General features: G+C 50.9%; 1 protein-coding gene across 3 annotated transcripts in view; it reads right to left on the bottom strand.

Moving 5' to 3' along the window:
* Positions 1-21060, bottom strand: part of TET3 (tet methylcytosine dioxygenase 3) — a 106811-nt gene that overhangs the window by 79832 nt on the left and 5919 nt on the right. The window contains exons 1-2 of one of the 3 annotated variants that reach the window (XM_038561734.1): positions 16417-16698; positions 10664-10720 (exon numbers count right to left, since the gene is read on the bottom strand). Coding sequence is in view for 1 of the 3 variants with exons in the window: in XM_038561732.1 (XP_038417660.1) it covers positions 10664-10720 (57 nt within the window). In the remaining 2 variants the exon portion in view is untranslated. Of the gene's footprint in view, positions 1-10663; positions 10721-11029; positions 11147-16416; positions 16699-21060 lie in introns of those variants that run through there. The other 2 variants (XM_038561733.1, XM_038561732.1) reach the window with 2 other exon arrangements.

The following is a 21060-nucleotide window of genomic DNA, read 5'->3' on the forward strand; positions in this document are numbered from 1 at the left end:
TAAGCTGGTAAGCTATTATGAAGGCCCAGCCCAGCGGTTTAGAGACAAAGCCCCTAAAAGTAATCAAGGGCATTCTCTAGCCCTGCCATTGTTCCACATCCAGTCATTTTCCCTGGTTGGGAGGAAAGGGAGCCACACTGCATCAGGACTTGGTATTCTCACATTGGGTGTGCCATCAGCATCTCCCCAAGTGCACTAGCAGACACGAAATAGCAAAACCTGCAAAAGAGGCCTCAATAGAACTCAGAGAAAATGTCATATTTTTAAATGTGTCTGTGATTTTTAAAAAAAAAGTAGAAAAAGAAATAGACTGTCTTACAGATCCAATGGAGAATCTAGAAAAAGCACATACCAAATAAACCTAAGAAAACAATAAATACTAAAGCAAAAATTCATGCTTTAGAAAACAGGAAGCTGGGATGCCAGGCTGGCTCGGTCAGTAGAGCACATGACTCTTGATCTCAGGGTCGTGTGTTCAAGCCTCACGTTGGGCATGAAGCCTACTTAAAAAAAAAAAAAAAAAAGGAACAGAAAGCACAACTGACAAATCTTATGTGCTTTTAAATTACATTAAAAAAAGAAATTATTATATGAGGTTAGAAGTGAAAAAAAATCACAGCTACTTAGGAAACTAAAGAGCAACAATATATACATATGATGCTATTAAATTTGAAAACAGATTACTTTCACAGAAAACACAGAATAAATGTTTTATAACAGTCACAGAAGATAAATTATAGGTCAATCTCTTTCACAAAAATAAATGCAAAACTCCCATACTGATAAATCAAACAGCATGCTAAAAAAACAAAAACCCCATTATCAAGTATAGAACATTTAAGGAATGTAAAGATAGTGCAGTATTAAAAAATGCATTAGCACAACTTATCAAATAACAGGCAAAGGAGAAATATTTCACCTTCAAACCACGTTAAATAGATGTGACAAAATGAAACATCCACTACTAATAAGGAAAAACTTCTTAATAAAATGGAACAAGAGGCAAGTTCCCGAACACGACATAAAGACCTCAAACAATCAGCAATACCATGCTTACGGGTAAAACACTAGAGACATTCATATTAGAGTGAAAAGGGAGGGAAAAAAAAAATCACTAAAGAGAACAATGGCTTCTGCTCACTAAATATTTGCCAAATGAATTTAACATGGAAGGACAGTCCTAGGAGAGAGGCAGTAGTTTACTGACAAGTGGATCAGGTCTGAAGTCAGCTCCACCCCTCAGGAAACATGGGCCCTTGGCCAGGCTACTGGCCTGAATCTCAGGTTTCTTATCTGAAAGGTGGGGCTACCACCACCTGTCTCGAAGTTGTCACAAGAAATATGAAAACTTTGCCCCAGTGCACCACACACATGATAAGTGCTCAATAACCAACACTACAGCTAGTTATAGGTAGGGTAAAGCAGGCTATAACGTGGCATGACTCTATTTTTATAAACAGAAAATGAGTAGTTAATTCTAGAACAACCTGACATTAGGGGCACAGACCCTGCCAGAGTTGAAAATCTGCATATAGCTTCTGACTCCCCAAAAAGTGAACGACTAATAGCCTACTGTTGACAGGAAGCCTTACAGGTAACCTAAACAGCTGATGAGCACATATTTTATATGTTATATGCATGATCTACTGTATTCTTATAAGAAATCTGATAAAATGTTATTAAGAAAATCATATGGAGGGATGCCTGGCTGGCTCAGTGGTTTAGTGCCTGCCTTCGGCCCAGGGTGTGATCCTGGAGACCCGGGATCGAGTGCCCCCCTCTCTCTCTGCGTCTCTCATGAATAAATAAATAAAATATTTTTTAAAAATTGAAAATTGACAGTATGGTATTGTCAGTGTGTTTTCTGTATGACTTTTTTTTAAAGATTTTATTTATTTATTCATGAGAGACACAGAGAGGAAGAGATGCAGAGACACAGGCAGAGGGAGAAGCAGGCTCCATGCAGGGAGCTCGACATGGGACTCGATCCTGGGTCTCCAGGATCACACCTCAGGCTGCAGGCAGGCACTAAACCACTGAACCACCCGGGCTGCCCAATTTTCAATTTTTATTGGAAAAAAAATGCACGTATCGGTGGACCCACACAGTTCAAACCCATGTTGTTCAAGGGTCACCTGTGTGCACAGAGTCGAGGCTGGAGGAACACGGGTGAACGGTGGTTAACTGGGTTGTGAAATTATGGGAAAATTCTTCCCCTTCTATTTCTACTTTCTAATTTTGCCAAAGAACATGTGTTATCTGTAAAATACAAAAAGAGACTAAAAAGCTAAAAAAATGGTAACAGAGTTCTGGATTTAGCCAAGATTGAGGGCTGGCAAGCCTAAAGGCTGAGGGAGTGATGGAACTACAGGTAGCCAGCTGCAGTTCCACAGGGGAGGGGCTTGCGGGCTTCCGCCACCCTGGGTCCTAGCAGTGAAAAATCCTCGGTTATCACTCACACAAGTGCGGAGCGCTGCTCCTGGCGGAGGACAAGCTGAAGCCCTCCAGGCCTGAAGCCAGGGCACAATACTGCACTATGCATATCCTGACCTGACTTTGTGCAAATGACACAGAAATCCTGGATGATGGGAATAGGGTGAGAGGACTAATTTCTCCAGCCAGGTGATTGTTATGCAGGTGTGTTTACTTTGTGAAAACTCACCAAACTGCATACAGCATGTACCCTTTTGTGTGTATGCTATACTTCAAAAAATTTTTAATTTTTATTTATTTATGATAGTCACACAGAGAGAGAGAGAGAGAGAGGCAGAGACACAGGCAGAGGGAGAAGCAGGCTCCATGCACCGGGAGCCCGATGTGGGATTCGATCCCGGGTCTCCAGGATTGCGACCTGGGCCAAAGGCAGGTGCTAAACCGCTGCGCCACCCAGGTATCCCTATACTTCAATTTTTTAAAAAATTTAATAATTAAAAACTGAGAGGAGAATATGCAGTTTCTGTGATCTGACAGTTTCCCTCTTAAATTCTTAAATTCTGGTTTTAATAAATATGAACTCATGGATCAGTTTCATGGAACAGAATATTCAATCCAGTATTTTGCCTGACATGTCTCGTTGCCTTAATTTTTCCAGACTCTTTGTTTATTACTATTAAAATTATCAATGGGAAAAAAATTGGGGGCACTGTGGGAGACACAGGAAAGACAAACCGGATGAGGGCATTGGCTTTCAAACCCTGAGCACACATCAGAATCACCTGAGGAGTCCTGAAAAATGCTGGCACCCAGGCTCTACTCCAGACTAATTACATCAGCCTCTTAGGGGCTGGGGCCCAGGCACTGATATTTTCTTTTTTTCAAAGCTCCCCAGATGATTCTAGCATGCAGTGGGATGGAGAACCAGTAAACTAGCTGAACCAGAGGGACTGGCCACCAGGCACTCTCTTAGCAAGCTCAAGCATGGTCCCTGCTTGTCCTTGTGGAGGCTCTGGGGGTAGGAGCGAGTATTTAGGGGTGAAGTGCCCTGGCACCCTCCCAGGTCCTCCTCCACACCCCACTCCCCCCAGACCTCATGCAGAAACCAGTGGGGAGCCATGCCCCCACACGAAGGAGGCAGCCTCTGGAAGGGTGGGAGAGGAGCTTCCCAAGGGTTGGACACAGAACCCTGGGCTCTGGCTCCCAGCCAAGTGTTCAGAGTACTCTGGATCACTTGCCAGTACAGCCCCAAGACATGTACCACTCCAACCACACAACCCCAGAACTAAGCCCTAACTACTACTCAGGGTCCAAATGACACCACTGGGAACCCACAGCTGGAAAACAGGAAACTGAGGAAAAAATAACAGTGAGAAGAAAGGCTATAGGGCAGAGGTCACTGTATAGCTCAACCATCACATAGGACCTGGCTCAGAGACAAGTGGCAGGGTCAGTGAGGAAGGGAAGCCACACAGACCACCTGCCCAGAGTGTCCAACACTCACCTTTGGGACCCCCATACCGCTCTCATCTTGCATTCACTCTACCTAAATGTGTGAGTGAGGAACCCACAGGTCTGACCCCAGCAGATGGCTATCTTGGCCCAGCAGCCCCACAGCATCTTATAAGCTCCTAGATAACTGACACAAAGGAGTCCCGGGCCTATACCCTACAAAGCAGCTCCCTGAAAGGCCCTCTCTGCTCAGTCTAGAACTTAGGGCAGAGCGCAAAGCACAGAGGTCAGAGTGGGGATGAGCTGAGGCCGTGAACGACGTTCCAGGATGGAGAACACAGCAGGAGAAGTCAAAGGGATGTGTTGCACCAGGAAAAACACAATGGACATCTCTGGGGCACCGCCTCCTCCACTGCACTGAAAAATCCATCTCTGTGTGCCCCCCACCATCACTGAGCTTAGGGTGAAGGGCAACAATGATCCCATTCAGGAAGGCAGCCTCCCTTCTCTGAGTCCAGCAGAGCCTGGTGGTCAGAGGGTGCTCCCTGCACCCAGCCTGAACTTGTTCAAGCCAGTAGAAGAATGATTTGGCACAGGGGACCTGGACCTTGGCCCACACTCAAGGGAGAAGGTGGAGCAGAGTCTGTCCTGGGATGCAGATGGGACTCTCCTTTCTAGGGTCCCTGCCTCTGCCATAGATACTCGTCTCCCTAGTTCTTCCACCTCCTGCAGAGCAGCCAGCAGAAATCAGGGATGGAAACTTCCTAAGGTACAGGATGGTGGACGGGCAGAGAGAGCTCCTTCTGTACACTCCATGTAGCAGGGCCCAAAACCAAGGTCCACAGGCTAAAAAGAGCAGACTCTGGGGGAGGAGAACACTGAGGGGGCAGGGGGATGTGGGTGCATAATGCAGAAGAGGCAAACCAGGAAAACTCAGTCAATAGGGCAGGGAGTTTAGGAGCTCAGTGTCAGGGACAAGTTGCAAACCCTTTCAAATGTCTTTGTTTCCTTCCCAAGGCCCATGAGGTTAGGATTACATGTGAAAAATGCTTGGAGGCGGGGTTGAGAAATCCAATTACTTAAGCACCCAGGGCACCAGAGTTCTAGGCTTCAGAGGTAACCAGGATTTGCTCAGACCCTAATCTTGCCAACCTTGGGATGTTTGCCTCGTAAGGAATATTTCTGCAGCAGGACAGTGTTACCTATACCTGAGCCCCTGCCCACTCTCCTCTAGGATGAGGCAGCCGGGATAGTAGGAACTTGGGGTTTTTTTGTTTTGTTTGTTTGTCGTCTAGTCTTTAGCAACCTAAATGAAAAGATCAGAGAGCCTCAACAGAAAAAAAAACAAAAAACAATAAGCAATAAGCTTTGCAGAGTGTGTAGGGTGGAAGGTGGGATCAAGAAGGAAGGCAATGTACAAACTCTAGCCATCAAAAATATTGAGATGCCTATCCTTACAGAAATCAGCACAGAGTTCATGATCAGCCCTCAGACAAAAAGAGCTACACCTCTGGATGACTGAGAGCTGCCAAATGGAAAAAGCTCAAGTCAAGGTGCCCTGCCTGAGGCAATGGAGCTTTGGTGTCTTGCAGGGCCCAAGTCTGCTCTGGCATCTGCAGGAGACCTGGCTTCTCCTTAACTGTTCTTTTCCTCTCAGGCATGTGGTACACACACACACACACTCTCTCTCTCTCTCTCTCTCTCACACACACACACACACACACACACGCCCACACGCACTGACACTCCCGCCCCTTCAGGGTCCTCCACAGGTTCTGACACCTCTCCATCAGAATCTGAGACTCACAGAGAAGAAAGAAGAAAGGGCAAAGAGGAGGCATCCTTATCTACTACAGAAGGATATCTTTCAAGGTACTCAGAAAGAATCTCTGGGATAGTAAGGTCCCTACTCTTCCGAGTGTCCTCCAGATGGACAGTACTGAAAAGAGGGGAAGTCCAGAAAGGGGCAGAGGAAGGGGGTCAAAACAGAGACTGTCTGCTCTCCCAGAAGCAAAGTTCAGAAGTAATGCAGCTCAGGATATGGCCCATAAACTGTTTATCACCAGTCCACAACTTCTAAAGCCATCGCAGCTATTTGCACCTGCCATGACAAGCAAGAGCATGTTCGCTGGCCAGGCCCCAATCAGTGGCTCACAGACCAATCTGCATGGTGCTGAACTCCCAAGGTGAGCCATGCCTGGTGCAAGCTGCAAACTCTGGTACAAAGTAGGACTAGGTTTCTATCTGCAACATTTTGGGAGTCAAGAGACAAAAAAGAAAAGAAAACTGGCACTTTGCCACATTTAGTTTGAGAAAAACTAGCTTTGGGGAACCCCTTCATTTTAAAAAGAAAACTGAAGTCCAGGAACATGAAATATCCCCATGCCTAATGCATAGGAACAGAGTGGGGAACAGAGAGAAGAAACCAGACAACTGTACTTCCCCGCTTCCTCTTCTCAGCCCATGTCTCCACAGGAACCCTGAGGCAGGAAGCAGCAGGACCCACACATTCCCACTGATCAGAAGGCCGATTCATGATTCAAGAAGGAACACCCAGGCACAGTATCTCCAGCCTGCTCTACCTGCATCTCAAACGCAACACATCTAGAACCAACACCAACTCTCCTTTCAAAACTAAGCTTTCTTCCCAACTATTTCATTCCTGACCGCACTACCCTAATCTGTAAGCAAGAGATTCCAGAAACACCGACTTACTTAAAACAAGTCTGGCATATGGATTCTTCCTGCAAAGTCCCTTGAGGTCCACTGAGCCAGTGATGAAAGCAAACAGAAAGAGCTAGGATATAGGCACAGCTGGGGGCGAAGGGTCTGGTCAGCCATGTGCAAGTTCACAGCCCCAAACAAGAAATTCAAAAGGCTTCGCTGCACAAAAAACACAACTTGTCACTCGAGTTATGATTTTGGATAATTTAGGCAATGTCTCTTGCTTCCAGTGGTAGTGTGAAGAGCAAATAATGACTTCTTTTCTTTTTCAGGATCTAGCACTGTACCTGGAACTCGGTAAATGCTTGTAAATATTGAAAGACAAAGGGACAGAAGAGGAGTAGGATCACAGTCCTGGATAATATGATAATCAAGATATTTTCGCCATCTGAGCCATCCCCTAACCCCTATTTGTCCCAAAGCTTTGGAAACTAACCCTCAAGGAAGCCACCTCAGAAGCTGCACACATGCTGGAAACAGGGGGAGTGCTCAGCTGACTCCCAGATGTGTCAGTGTGAGAGGAAATGAGGCCAAAAGCCCAAGAGGTCAGGGTGGGAAAGAGAGCTGGGAGACCCAGAAGCGGAGCCAAATCAAAGCCCCTCCCATGCTCCCTGCCCCCACCCCCAGCAAGCCAAACCCTTTGCTTACAGCCTCAGGGTATGGGAAGGGACTCCGCAGGACCACAAAGACCATTTCTAGTAGCTGGGGGGAGCCCGGAGTCCAGGTTCCTCCTCAGCAAACCCAGCGAGAGGACCACTGGAGTCCTCACTCTGATCCCTGAGGGGCAGTGGCCCCTGCACTGTGGCAGGCTTTGGGAAGACTCTCCCTTCAGCTCACTCACACATCTACCCTACACTGTCCTCTCCCCTCCCAGGACATTCTAAAGTGGAAGGGGTCACTAAGGAGGTGGGGCCGGGTTCTGGGACTCTAACTGCAGTCTTTATCACTTGGGGGTGGGGGTGGCTTGGTTCCCTTCCTGCTCTAGCCGGACACACTCACCTGAGTCCTTATCTCCCCAAGCTCACTGCTGCTTGTAAACTTACCTCAGAGGAAAGGAGTTTCTGCTAGACCCTCACAAAGGGCTGGAGAGAAGGAAGAGCAGGCAAGCAAGAAGTAGTAGGAGTCACCCACAGTGTGTGGATCATAGATCCTCGACAAAGGGGCATTTCTGCAGTGGTCCAAAGGAGAGACAGAAGGCAGAGATCCCGGGCACAGTCCCAAAATAGTTTCCAGACATCCTCAGCCAGTCAAGGATTCCCATGAGGCAGAGCGTGGGAGCAGCGTGGGAGCCCGAAAGCAGGGGTGGCCTGGAGCTCTCGGCACTGGGCACTCACTCCTGTCCAGGCTGCCAAGGAGGAGGCGGTGGCAACAGTGTGTGCTATGGCATGTTCCTTGGGATATCATGGGTAGACACATAACACAATAGCCAGTAAAATGACAAATCTCGTTTATCAAGCTCGACTCTGTGCCTGTGCTAGGCATTACGCAAACCCTACATCATGGATATTCCTGAAACTCTGGCAGGACTCAGCACACAGCAGATGAGCGTGTTCTCACTGCCTGCTGCATACCGCTCACCCATGAGGTTTTACCCATCTTGCACCCATCCTGTGGGAACACAGACTGTGACATGTGACATCCCCTTGTCCCACGTCCCAGAGTCTTGGCCTGGTCTCAGAAGGAGCTCACGCACCAGACACATCTTCCTACACCATGACCTGCTGAGGGAAGAGGATCTGGTAAAACTGCCTCATCGGGGTATGTGGGACACCACACCCGATCAGCCACCTACGAAAACTCCATGTGAGGGAAAGGTGGCACCAGGAATGAGGGAGAGGGGGAGATGTCAGATCTAAGTGCTTGTTGGCAATGTCAAGCCAGGCCAAGGGGAGGCTAGGATTCTCAGACAGACAACAATAACAATAAGCACAGACACAATCTCAGAACTTCAAAAATGCAGCCAGCTCAGGCCCTACTCTGAGAAGGGGGAGGGTGGAAGACATGGTTGAAAGGCTTCCTCTGCTTTTTGCAGTAGCCTCTGCCGCATGCTCACAACACCAAAGGTTGAGGTATTAGTCTGAGAGCTTCCAGCAGGACTGCAGGGCCAGCAGAATGCAGGCAGGGAGAAATGGAGAACACACTTGGAAAGAACTGAAGAGAAGCCATCACTAGGCAGGAGGGGGGTGCTTCGGGGAGTAAACAAACCTGCCAGCAGTCCTTCCTCCAGCAGAGAGGGAAGCTCTGGCTGACAAGGCCGGAGACACAGAGGAGGGGGGGAACTGCCTCCTCCCTGAGCCCATCTGTCCTCATCCCCTTGTCCTGTGTTCCCCAGGGTGGGGGGCAGAACAGGTGCACTGCATGATCTCCATGCCCACAGCCCTCAGCGCACAGTGATTACAGCTCCCTCAGTCAGCAGTGGGAGGCCAGGGAAGGAAGTGGAGGTGGAACGGGGGTTCTGCTCTGGAGAAGTGAGCGAGTGAGCTCACAGCTCTCTCCCCCCCCACCCATAGCACCGCCAGTATCAACCACCCTCTGCTTGCCTCAGGGTCCGCCCACTACTCCCAGCCTCACCGAGGCATGCCCGGCTCCCCAGGGGAGCTAATGCCACCTGGCTCTTCTTCTTCCCCCAGAATAGGCTTCAGAAACAAAATTCATGCCCTCTTCCGAGCACTTCCCTGCCTCAAGTTCCTTGGGAGGAGGCCAGGGAACCACCCTGGCTCCTGATCCATCCAGCAGCCACCTCACCCAGGAGCCCCCATCCAACGTGGAGAAGCAGAGCCCCTCCCTGCCAGTGTCCCCACCCAGGCAGTGAGGTGGCAGGCTGCCACTTCCAGCACCTCCACAGAGCTTCCCACAGCTTTCCCAGGAAGCAGGGGGGAGGATTTCCAGGGACCAAAGTCTAAGAGTGTCTGGGGACTTCAGCAGCTTGCCCACCTGCTACCCAAGCAACCTGATTCCCACAGCTCTCCACAGGCTCCACGAGCCAAAGGGGAAAGTAGGGCTGAGGCAGGGGCAGGGGCAGGAACAGGCCCCCTCCCTGCATACCCCTGCCCAAGAATCCCCACACTCCTTCCCCAGCTTCTCTGCTCTTGACTGGAGCGGCAGCCACATGAAGCTTCCTCCTGCTCAGTTTTCTCCACCCTGGGCCAGCAGAGGATACTGCTGAGTAATCCCAAACACTCGGCGGGTCCCCAGCCCTGAAAAGAGGGGCAAAGCCCAAGGAATCCTACTGATCTTGGTCCTTGCCAACCTGAGAGGAACATCTATATTCCCTAGTAATGGCTGATACCCCACCAGATTCTGGCCTGCACTGCCCCAAATACCCTAGTCCCGGCCCTCAAGATGATCACAGTGCCTCCTTCTCTGCTTCCCACGCACCTGGTAACATTCTCTTTCCAGTCCCCCAGACACCAAGCTACACAGAGTAACAACAGCCGCCCGCCGGATTCCCAGTCATGATGTTGCATCAGCCCCCACCCTACCCAAAATATCCTCACCCCCACCACCTCCTCTCCTCTCCAGCCATCTCCATGGTGACAGCATGACTAATGACACCCTATCAGCTTCAGACTCAGGAGCACAATCCCCCCCCCACACCGCGCCCCGGGATTTCTGCAGGTTGGATGCAAACCAACAGTACCAGGGACATTCTCAAGAGATTTCCAGAGGCAAGGGTGGGGAGTAGGTTGCATGTCACACACACACACACACCACACACACACACCACAACAAAAAACAAAACAGTTCAACAAACCCAATCCCAACTGCACCCAAACCATCCAGCTGAGAAAGCAAAAAGAATCCAAACAAAACCCACACAGGCCTGAGAATTCATTGGTCGCCCACACCCCCACCACCCCTCCCCCTCAGCTGCTGCTACACACGCAGCGGGAGATTAAGGGATCACCAGAGGAGACCCTTTATTTTTATCCAATCCAGTCAAACACTTCACCCCCACCACACACACACACACACACACACACACACACGTGCACACGCGCACGCGGGCGTGCACACGCGCACGCGCGCGCGCGCACACACACACACAAGGTACCTTGACAGCAGCCCCTTGTCCCCACGACCCGGCTCCTTCACCAGCCTTTATTTCCACCTGCAAAAGAAGCCAGAGAGGCGGATGAGCCAGGCAGACACCGGGAAAGAAGCAAAGTCCTCCTGCTGCACGCCCCCAGCACCACCGCAGGGGGAGGGGGAGAGTGGGGGGGAGCGGGCCGCGGGAAGAAAGGATCGCAGGGACCATCTTCCTGCCTCCAGCTGCCGCCCAGACTCCGGGTGGCTGGGCTCATTCACCTTCCTGTGTTTTTGTTTTCATTTCTCCCTTTTCCACCCCCGAGCCCCAGGAGGGCCCTGCCCCTCCTCCTGCGTCCGGCTGGCCCGTCCCGCCCCGCCCGGCCCGCTCTACCTCGGCCGGCCTCCCGCGGTGCCTCGGCCGGCGGGCCTCCCATTATCCCCGCCGGAGCACACGGAGGGAGGCACTGCAGAGGAGGCGGCGGCCAGCTGCCGGCTTGGCTCCCCTCCCCGCCGCCGGGAGGCTGGTGTGGAGGGGGCGGCGCGCTCGCCAGCCAATCCCCGCGGCCCGCCGGGCGGGGGCAGGGCCGCCGGGGGCTGGACCTGCCCAGCCGGGAGGCGGGGGCGCCGCCGAGGGTGCCGCGGAGCCGCGCTGGCTGCTGCCCAGGTCTGCTGCCGCTCCCCGGCAGGCCGGGGATCCCGGGGCACCCCGCTTCCTCCCGAGGAGGGGCCTCTGAAGGTAGTACCCAGGGCGTCCGCTGCGCCTCCAGGGTCAAGGATGACAGACGGCGGCCGGGGTGGAGCTGGGGTGGACTGGCGGGATTCCCCCTCCGGCCCCTCTCCAGGACACCGGCAAGCTGCCTCATCCTCGCAGCAGCGAGGACGGTGCTCCGGTAAGAGCAGGAGCGGTGCCGGCCCGGCCCCTGCAATCTTCCAAGAAGAAGAAACAGAAAAAAGTCTTGGCGGTATGAACCTTTACCCCATTTTTGTATATAAGGAAACAAGGCAAGAAGTAAAGGAACTTACCCAAGGTGACAACAGCGAGAACACAGCAGGGCTGGGAGTCTAAGCCGGATCCATCTGGCTCTAAAGACCAGACTCTTAACCATAACACAGTCCTGGCTCCTCCCTCCCTCTAGCGCCCACCTCAGAAAACAGACTGCTTGAAGCCCACACTGCCCGTGGCTCAAAGCCTCACCGAGTCAGCCTTGCCCTCCCCTTACACACAAACACCCACACCTCACCCTAGATCACTCATCCCTCATGCTTGCACATACCCCACCCCATCCAGACAGCCTCCACCACCACCACCACCACCACTAGGATGTTTCCTCCTCTCTCAGAAAGGCCATTGAAGGTGGCCCATCAAGTCTCAGGGGTCCCTCAGATCCCAGGGCTTCCCATCCCTGCGAAAGGCTGAGGAGGGGCAGTGACCCAGACCCTAAGAGGTCTGGCCTCCACTCCCCAGACTCTGAGCCTTTGAACGCTACAACACCCAGGAGACTAAAAGGGCAAGGGAAGAAAGAACAGAATGGGGAGAGGAAGGTCCTTCAAACCACTCCTGGATTTCACTGCCTGGGCATCCCTGGGTACACCCTGCTCCACGCTGTCCCCTCCCTGGAGCTGAACACCCTAGAGTTTCCATCTCCTGGGAAGGGGGTAGCCCACAGACTCTGGTGCTCGCATGTCTGGTTCAGATCCTGGCTCCATCACCAGCTCACTGCAGCACCTTGGCCGAGTTACTTTACCTCTCTTAGCCTCACTTTGCTCTCTTGTTGAATGAAACTACAAATACCAGCTAACTCCTGGACAGACTCTACAGAGAAACGGAGCACAGAGACCACCATATGACCAAGCAGAGCCCGCTCCCATCTTAATTCCTGGGGGAGCTCGCTGTGTGCTACTCCTCATCTCACAGATGAAACAGCTGAGGCTACAGAGGAAAAGGTGACAGGTCAGACTTATCAGGATGCGTGAGAGCCTCTGTTTCAGGGACACACTCTGCTACCTGTCCCACCACAGAAGCCCAATTGCTGCTTCCTCCATGAGGTCCCAAGGTGGATACTCAGAACAGGATGAGCTGCCTTAGGAGAGACAGCAAAATGGGCCTCCGTGAGGAGACTCCAAGAAGCGCTAGGGCGCACACCTGCCTCCCCTCTGGGGATAGAGGGCAGCCCTTCTGGCTCCTCTCCAGGGTAGGTAGCGAGGTGAGGTGAAGCGAGGCGTGATGCAGTGTCCTGAGCCAGGGCTCAAGATGGGAAACGGTTTCTGTACCACATAGCTCTTACCTGGGCCAGGCCAAGTGAAGCCCCTTCTTCACTATGGTCCCTGGAACCCCCGGCCCACCCAGTCACCCCACATGCAGTCTGCTGCTGGGGAAGAGTGACTAACATGCTTGGACAGTAACAATTCATACTGTTGCTGCTGCGGCTGCCACAGTTTATCAAAGCCCCTGCTATGTCCCAGGCCCAGTGCCAATTACGCCATAGGAGCATCTGACTGGGGTTTTGACTTCCTCCACACACAGCCTTGGCTCTAATGGGGAAGCCGACTTCGAGAGGTTAAGTCACTTGCCCACCAACACACAGCTAGTGAGCAGGGAGCTAGAATTCCAATCTAGGCCTTTCTCATTCCGGATCTCTAACCCTTCTCTCCCTCTGCCAACCCCAGGGAAATGCAAAAAAGGGACAGGGTCATCTGAACCTAACCACTTCCCTTCAAGCTATGGGTCTGAGAATAGTAACGTTTTTCATGCCTCAGAGACTTCATGAGGCTGCTTCTGGACTCAGTTCCGCTGCCTCTGCCCCTCCCCCGCCTGGTGCTAGGCTTCCTCAGATGGTGCCCTCCCTGACTGTCCCCTCCCTGTGCAGCTCTCCCAGCTCCTCTAGCCCCCACAAGCATCCCCCACTCCTCCAGGGCCTCACAGCACAGCTCAGAGCCTCTCCTAGAGCACCAGTCACAATCAAGCACAGTTATTTATTTACACGGCGGTCTTCCCCAGGTGGGCAGAGGCCCTGTCTTCCCCACTTTACTAGGCTCTGCACAGAGCTGGAATGTGCTGAGTTTCTAGGCAAGGAGGGTGGAGAGGCAGGGGATTGGGTGCTGAAATGTGGAGGCCATTCTCCTGGTGACCTCTCTTTGAGGTCCCTAAGGATCGGAGGGACACCTGCTCTTTGGGGAGGGCAGGACCTGCTTAAACCAGACTACAGCTGAACTTCAGCCCTATTCAGACAGCGCATGTCTTCCTCCCTAGCCTGCAGGAGACTGTTTGACCCCCCCCCCCCTCCCTCCACCAACTTCAGTGCTAACTCAGTCCTACCGCACCCACGGATCCTAGCTCACTCCCCCAGCAGTCTCTGGCTACACTAGAAGAGCCTATAGTCTCCCAAGGCAGTCCACCTGCCCCCCCCCCATCTCTGTCCCACACTGGCCTCCTGTCCTTTCCTGAGGCAACTGGAATGCCAGGGCTCCAAGGAGTCACAAAGGCCATGCTCCCAGCAGAGACACTCTCCACAGCCCACAACCAACCTTCTCCCATCTCTACTGGCCTCTCTTTCTACATTTTGGCCTTCTCAGTGACTGACGCAGAGGTACTTGGGACCCCTAGGGGCTAAGGGTACTTCTCCACTGGGAATAGGGACATAGCCATCCCCATTGAGAAGAGGCAAATGGATTTACTCTCAGAACACACGAATTACCCCCAACATTGAGAACCTCTGTAACACAGATACCCACAGGCCAGAAACCACGCAAAGACTAGTGAATGGGGACACATCCAGACGAAGATTCAGGAGCTCGTGCAAGAACATCAACCAAACATCAACCCCAACTGTATACAGTACCCCATACTTGGAGCATTACAGAGCAGATCTTGCTTAATCCTCAAAACAAACCAGTGAAATAGAATTATTCACACCCATTCTACAGACAGAAAAATTAGTTTACAGGGAGACTAAGCACCTTGCCTAAGGTCACACAACAAGAAAATGACTGAGCAGGGCTCTTGCCATCCCTCACTTATAGTGAAACAGTCAGGGCTGCTTTGTATAGTTCTGATTTTCTTTTTTTTTTAAAGACAGTTACACCCATTTCTTTCTTTCTTTTTTTTTTTTAATTTATTTATTCATGAGAGACACAGAGAAAGAAAGGTAGAGACATAGGCAGAGAGAGAAGTAGGCTCCATTCAGGGAGCCTGATGTGGGACTCAATCCCGGGACTCCAGGGTCATGCCCTGGGCCAAAAGCAGATGCTCAACTGGTGAGGCACCCAGGTTTCCCTAGTTCTATGATTTTCATATCAACCTACCTCTTCTAGAGTTGGCAGAGGATAGACAAACTTCTCTTCTCTGGCACAGCTGTGTCCTGAATGAGGTCACTCCCCACAAAGCTTTAAAGTTCAGTTCAAGACCCACTTCCTCCAGGAAGCCTTTAAGGGTTACCCCAATCCTCAGCCAGCTGACAGTACTTCTAAGGTTTCTCATTTGACACTTGGTGCTATTTGGCTAGGTGTCCTGCCCCCACACACACACCAGAATGGCTAGAGTTGTGCCTTCCCAAAGCCCCTGAGGGGTTTTTGCCCAACATTCCAAATACTGAATGAAACTGAAGTCAAGGGATCCCTGGGTGGCGCAGCGGTTTGGCGCCTGCCTTTGGCCCAGGGCGTGATCCTGGAGACCCGGGATCGAATCCCACGTCAAGCTCCCGGTGCATGGAGCCTGCTTCTCCCTCTGCCTCTCTCTCTCTCTCTCTCTCTCTCTCTCTCTGTATGACTATCATAAATAAATTTTAAAAAATTAAAAAAAAAAAAAAAGAAACTGAAGTCAACTATGGGGGAAGTCGTACCTTTCTTTCCTCCCTCTCCATCACACAAAGCATTGTGCCAGGGTGGCCCCGGTGGCGCAGCGGCTTAGCGCCGCCTGCAGCCTGAGGTGTGATCCTGGAGACCCAGGATCGAGTCCCATGTCGAGCTCCCTGCATGGAGCCTGCTTCTCCCTCTGCCTGTGTCTCTGCCTCTCTTTCTCTCTGTGTCTCTCATGAATAAATAAATAAATCTTAAAAAAAAAAAAAAAAAGCATTGTGCCAAAGAAACCCAATACCCCCTCCACCTTCAGAGCCTATGTTTGAAGTCCCCGGTGTCCACGCATCAATTTCCACCCAAGTAATTGCAGCGCATCACATACATCATCCCCTATATTTGAAACTCTTTGCGGTTGTCATGGCAACTGCCTTTGCCTTCATTCACTGATCAGGCCTCACAATTAGCTTTGGCAGCAGAAGTCTGTGTCAACAGCAGTCACAAGGAGAAGGAGGAGGAAGTGGAGGAAGTGAAGGAAGTGGAGGAAGAGGAGAAAGAGGAGGAAGAGGAGGAAAAAAGGTGCTTCTCCTGGAGATGCAGCAGAGACAGACTGAATGAACCCATACACCCAGCAATGTCCGAGAGAATGCAGTCAGAGCCAGCCAACGACTCCACCCATGTGCTTCCACACTGACAAACAGAAGGCACCTGCCCACCCCACCCCCACCAGACAGCGGTTGTAGCTCTGCTCATACTCTGCATGCCCTCCTAGAAGCTGGTGAGAAAGTCTTCTAGTCTATGAACTTCATCAGCGTTTCCTCACCCCAAATTCAACAGCCTGGGTCACCAAATGTTCCAGGATCCAAGCAAACAACAGGAGACCTGAAGAGCTCATTGAGAGGTAGGACAGGAATGCTGAGTGGTTTAAAAAGCTGGGGAAAGCACCCGTGGAAGACTTCCAAGAGAAATGAACACAAAGTGTCTTACCTGCAGGATCTGGGAATACCCTCAGGTAGCCCCTGCCACCAGCCGTGAGCATTCAGGAAGCATCTCCACACACCTCAGGCTCAGGGACGATGCCCCCTTCCTCCTGGAAGCCCCCTCATCCTTCACATATGGCCACATTAAAACTCTCAGAACATGTGCCCTTCCTTCCCCACTGGGCCCAAAGGTGAGTAAGGCTGGTCTCTGCCCTCAAGGCGTCCCTCCCTTACAGCCCTGACAGACTGTATTGTAATTATTTGTTTCCATGCTTGTCTCCCTCCCCAGACTGTGAGCTCATTAAGGACGGCATAAGCACTGCCTCCTCTTCACCCACCGAGGCTCAGAGCCCAGTGCGCCTTGCGCACAGCCAGTCCCAGGCGAGACTCGCTGAGTGAGGCTGGGAAGGCAACTCGCAAGTCTACAAGTCAGAGCAGATGACGTCCTGCTCTGGGAAACTAAAGCCGATGCCAGAGAGAAGAACGGCCCTCCCTGGGCACAGGGGACGTTGCAGGTCCTGGGTCCAAGGAAACATACCAGGAAGGTGCCTCTCCTCCTTGTCCGAGCACCAGGTCTTCCCAATGCCCCACACCTTGCTGTAGCAGGAATGCATACCCTTAAAGAACAGAGCAGTCAATAAAGAGAAAAAGATGAGGCAAGAGAGAGGCAAGAGAGAGTCACTCCATGTCCTTCCCACACGGGTGGCTCAGAAGTGGAATAGATTCTAGTCTGGTACCTTGGTATTTGCTTTTGATCCAGCCTCTCCACATCCCTTCCTGAGGCTTCCTCTGGCAATAATTAGGAGCAGTGGGGGCCTATGGGGCACATGCAGTCTGGTAAGTGTCCTGAAATGACTTTACCCAATGTAATTCCCCTTCCATTTGGAGAATCCAGAATTGCTGCTCTACCAGCAGCAGTAGGTACACTATTCTGTCCAGACTCTGGCTGGGTGTGAGGAGGTAGGGCACACTGGACTTGGAACTTACACAGGGCAGAGCCAGCAGTGCAAGAAGAGCTTGTGCAACCCAACAGAAGCGAGCAACCCCCAGACCTGCAGTCACCTGAAGGCCAGCCAGGCACCCCGCAACCAAACTGCCAGCTTTCTTTTCTCCCTCCCTCCAAGACTAATAAAAACTTAGGTTATCGGATTTCTTATGCAAATGACAGAAGACAAGGCCACAGAGGGGTGTGTCCACTGCAGGTGTGCCAGCAGCCTCCGCCCTGTATGACCACACCCAGGGAGAGGCCTACAGCAGCCCTGAAGGACCCCCACCCACCCACCGGAAGAGCCAGCCAGGCCACAGTTGGGCCCAAGGAAGATGAAGCAGGCCACAGTTGGGCCCAAGGAAGATGAAGGAGTGCCTTTCCTTTCTAACCCCTCTCCTTCCTGAGCATCCTGCCTTGGATCCACAAGGGAGCTGTATATAAAGAAGGGATGAGGAAGGGAGTAGGGAATTAGTGACAACTCCTGTGACCCCTGATGTGGTCTTCTGACTGGTAGGGTCCCCGCACTGCCTTCTCCAGAATAAGAGGCCCAAGGCAAAGAGGAGACAACAGCGCTAGATATAAACACAGGCAGGGTTAGCCAAGGCTGCTGGTCAAGACTGGGGGTGGGAGAGGCCACTTCCCCCTAGGGAGCTTTGGAGACAGCCTTTGGGTGCGGAGCCACACCTATTGTTATTCTTTCCCCATAGCATGCAATTAAAACACAGCCCTTGCCTTCAAGGAGAAGCAATGAGCTTCAGGGTGTGTTAGAACCCAGGAAAGCACTAGTCCCTTCCACACCCTTCACCACTTACCTTGGGGTGGGGACAGAGATCCCAATCCAAAATATCCTTCTGAGAGCAGCCAGCAGAAACAATGATTTCCCAACCCAGATACAGGTTTCAGTGAGGGCTCAGAGATCACACAAGAAAACTCCATCTTCAAAAGAGCTTCTCATAGTAATGGTAATGTTCTGGATCTATACTATCGCATACACACGGCACCAGCCACAAGTGGATTTCGAGCAACTGAAAGGTAGCTAGTGCAACTGAGTTACTGAATCTAGTTTTATTTCATTTCAATTAATTTAAAAAGCCACACCACGGCTAATGGCTACCATAGTGGACAACTCAGAGCATATTTCTTCAATTTCGGAAGGCCATGAATACTACTGAGACTCCGCGGAAAACCATGGGCCCTCTCCCCTGAGAAAACATACCTCCGCACCTTCACATATTATTTGGCAGAAATTTTCAGAAAGTTCAGAGACACTATTCCAATGCAGGTCGGAGATTAGGTCTAGGTCTAAAATTGTCTAGAACTTGACCAAAATCTTTCATGGCCTAAAAGAGATATTTCTTCTGCAATGTAATTGTCTAATATGAAAACAGGCCTGATGCTATACTTTACAGTCTTAGCAGAAGACACCAAGCGTGGAAGCCTCCACCTAATAGAGAATGTCCTCGTAACATCCCTACCAGTCAACACCCAGCCTATCCCCAGACACGTGCAAGCACAGGAGAGGCACCCGCTCTCAGGGCTGGCTCTTCATTTTTTTTTTTTTTAAGATTTTATTTATTTATTCATGAGAGACACAGAAAGAGAGAAAGGCAGAGACACAGGCAGAGGGAGAAGCAGGCTCCATGCAGGGAGCCAGATGCGAAACTCGATCCCAGGACTCCAGGATCACACCCTGGGCCAAAGGCAGGCGCTAAACCACTGTGGCTCTTCATTTTTGGTACATTTGTCTAATACTTGTAAATATTAGATGATTCTTTTTCTTTTCTTGTTTTAAAATAAGCTTTACACCCAAAGTGGGGCTTGAACTCACAACCCTGAGAGCAAGAGTACATGCTCACCGACTGAGCCAGCAGGTGCTTCTAGTCAATTCTTTTTTCTAACATGGGTTCAATCTCCCTGCTTACAAACTTCCACCCACTACTAAAAGTTCTGCACACTCCTCTACGCATAGACATTGACTCCTTTCACATAACACTCACCTTAGCTTTCTTCATGTCCAAGCTGAACAGACCCATTTCCTTCAATTACCCTGCCCATGATCACTCTGACAGATCTGGAGATAGCTCTCAACAACCCTCATTGAGTTTCAGCTCTTCCTACTTGCTAGGAAACCAGGGATTCTTACTTCTGCATTACTTTTTCTTTTCTTAAACAAGTGTAAGACTCTGGATTTACTAACTAAATTCCATCAAGTTTGGCTGGGGTCCATTTCTCCAAACTGCCCCAGTCTCACCTCCACCATCACCATTCACCATCCAACCCCACCCACAGATCTGACACACCTACTCCCTACCAACATCTTAGTTAGATGGTACACCTGTCTTCTCTTCGCTAAGTCTCCAAGCCTCCCCGTAAGACCCAAGGTTCTACAAACACACCTCTCCTCTTCACAACACCACCAACTACTCCTCTCTCATGTGCTCCAAGATCCTGAGCCAGGCTGCTTACCAGCAGACATCTTCTGAGAGCCCTTTCCTTACCATTCTCAACACACACACACATACAAGTTCCCCAGGTTCTTATGGGGTTTTATTGATAACTCAAGAAGGTAATGGGCTCCAGAAGAGTAAGAATAAGCCCAAAGTAAATCTCAAGAGGCTCTTGTCTCTCTGATCTGCAGGGTGAAGAAATGGGTTGGGGGCACCTAGGTGGCTCAAGTTGGTTGAGAGCCCGACTCTTGGTTTGTGCTCAGGTCATGATTTCAGGGTTGTGAGATGGAACCCTGTGTCTGTTGGGCTCCATGCTCAGCTTGAAGTCTGCTTAAGTTTCTCTCTCCCTCTGCCCTCCCCCAACCTGGTGTGTGTTTGTGTACACACAGGTGCGCACTCGCATGCTCTCTCTCAAATAAGGAAGGGAAGGAAGGAGGGAGGGGCTGGGTCATCTTCCTTACTCTTGTTGGCAGCAGGAATTCTCTAGCTGCTCATCAAGACTTACTTCTCATCCCCTTCTCCAAGCTCCACCCCCTTTCCCCAGTCATACAAGTGCTGAAGATCAACTGCTCAAACTCTCACGCACATACCAATCACCTGGGAATCTGGTACAGATTCTGATTCAGTATGTCCTAGGTAGGGTCCTAGATTCTGCATTTCTAACAAGCTCCCAGGTAACGCCAGTGCTGTTGGTCCACTGATAGGCAAGGAGGATATCTGGTCACGAACCATTCAGTTACTCTAAAACTCAGGGCAAGTGAACCACCTGCAGTAGAAGAGCCCAGGTCAGTGCCCAACATCTCAGTCTTATCTGCTTCAGAGAATTTCTACTCTAACTACACATTAGATACACCTGGGGAGCCCCAGCCCAACTGGGTTCACCACAGACCAATTAAATCAGAATCCCTGGGAGTGGAACCCAGGGGACTGTAAGTTGGAATCCCTGATCCCCATGGTTGATAAAAAAGACTGAACAGGGCAGTTACGCCAGTAGCCTCTCTTCAGGATGATTTAAAAAAAAAAAAAAAAAAAAAAAAAAAAAAAAAAACTGGCCCTCTGATCTGTCCAAGAAGCTGCAGGAGATGCCATTTATTTGCAGAAATCCAGATCTATTAATCTGGCTGGGCTGCTTTAAAGAGCCACAGGGACCACACCCCCACCAAAGCTCACCACTTGCCTTTCTAGTCTCACAAACCACCTTTTTAACAATCTGCTC

Source organism: Canis lupus, chromosome 17 (genome assembly GCF_011100685.1).
Source record: "Canis lupus familiaris isolate Mischka breed German Shepherd chromosome 17, alternate assembly UU_Cfam_GSD_1.0, whole genome shotgun sequence".
NCBI lineage: Eukaryota > Metazoa > Chordata > Mammalia > Carnivora > Canidae > Canis > Canis lupus.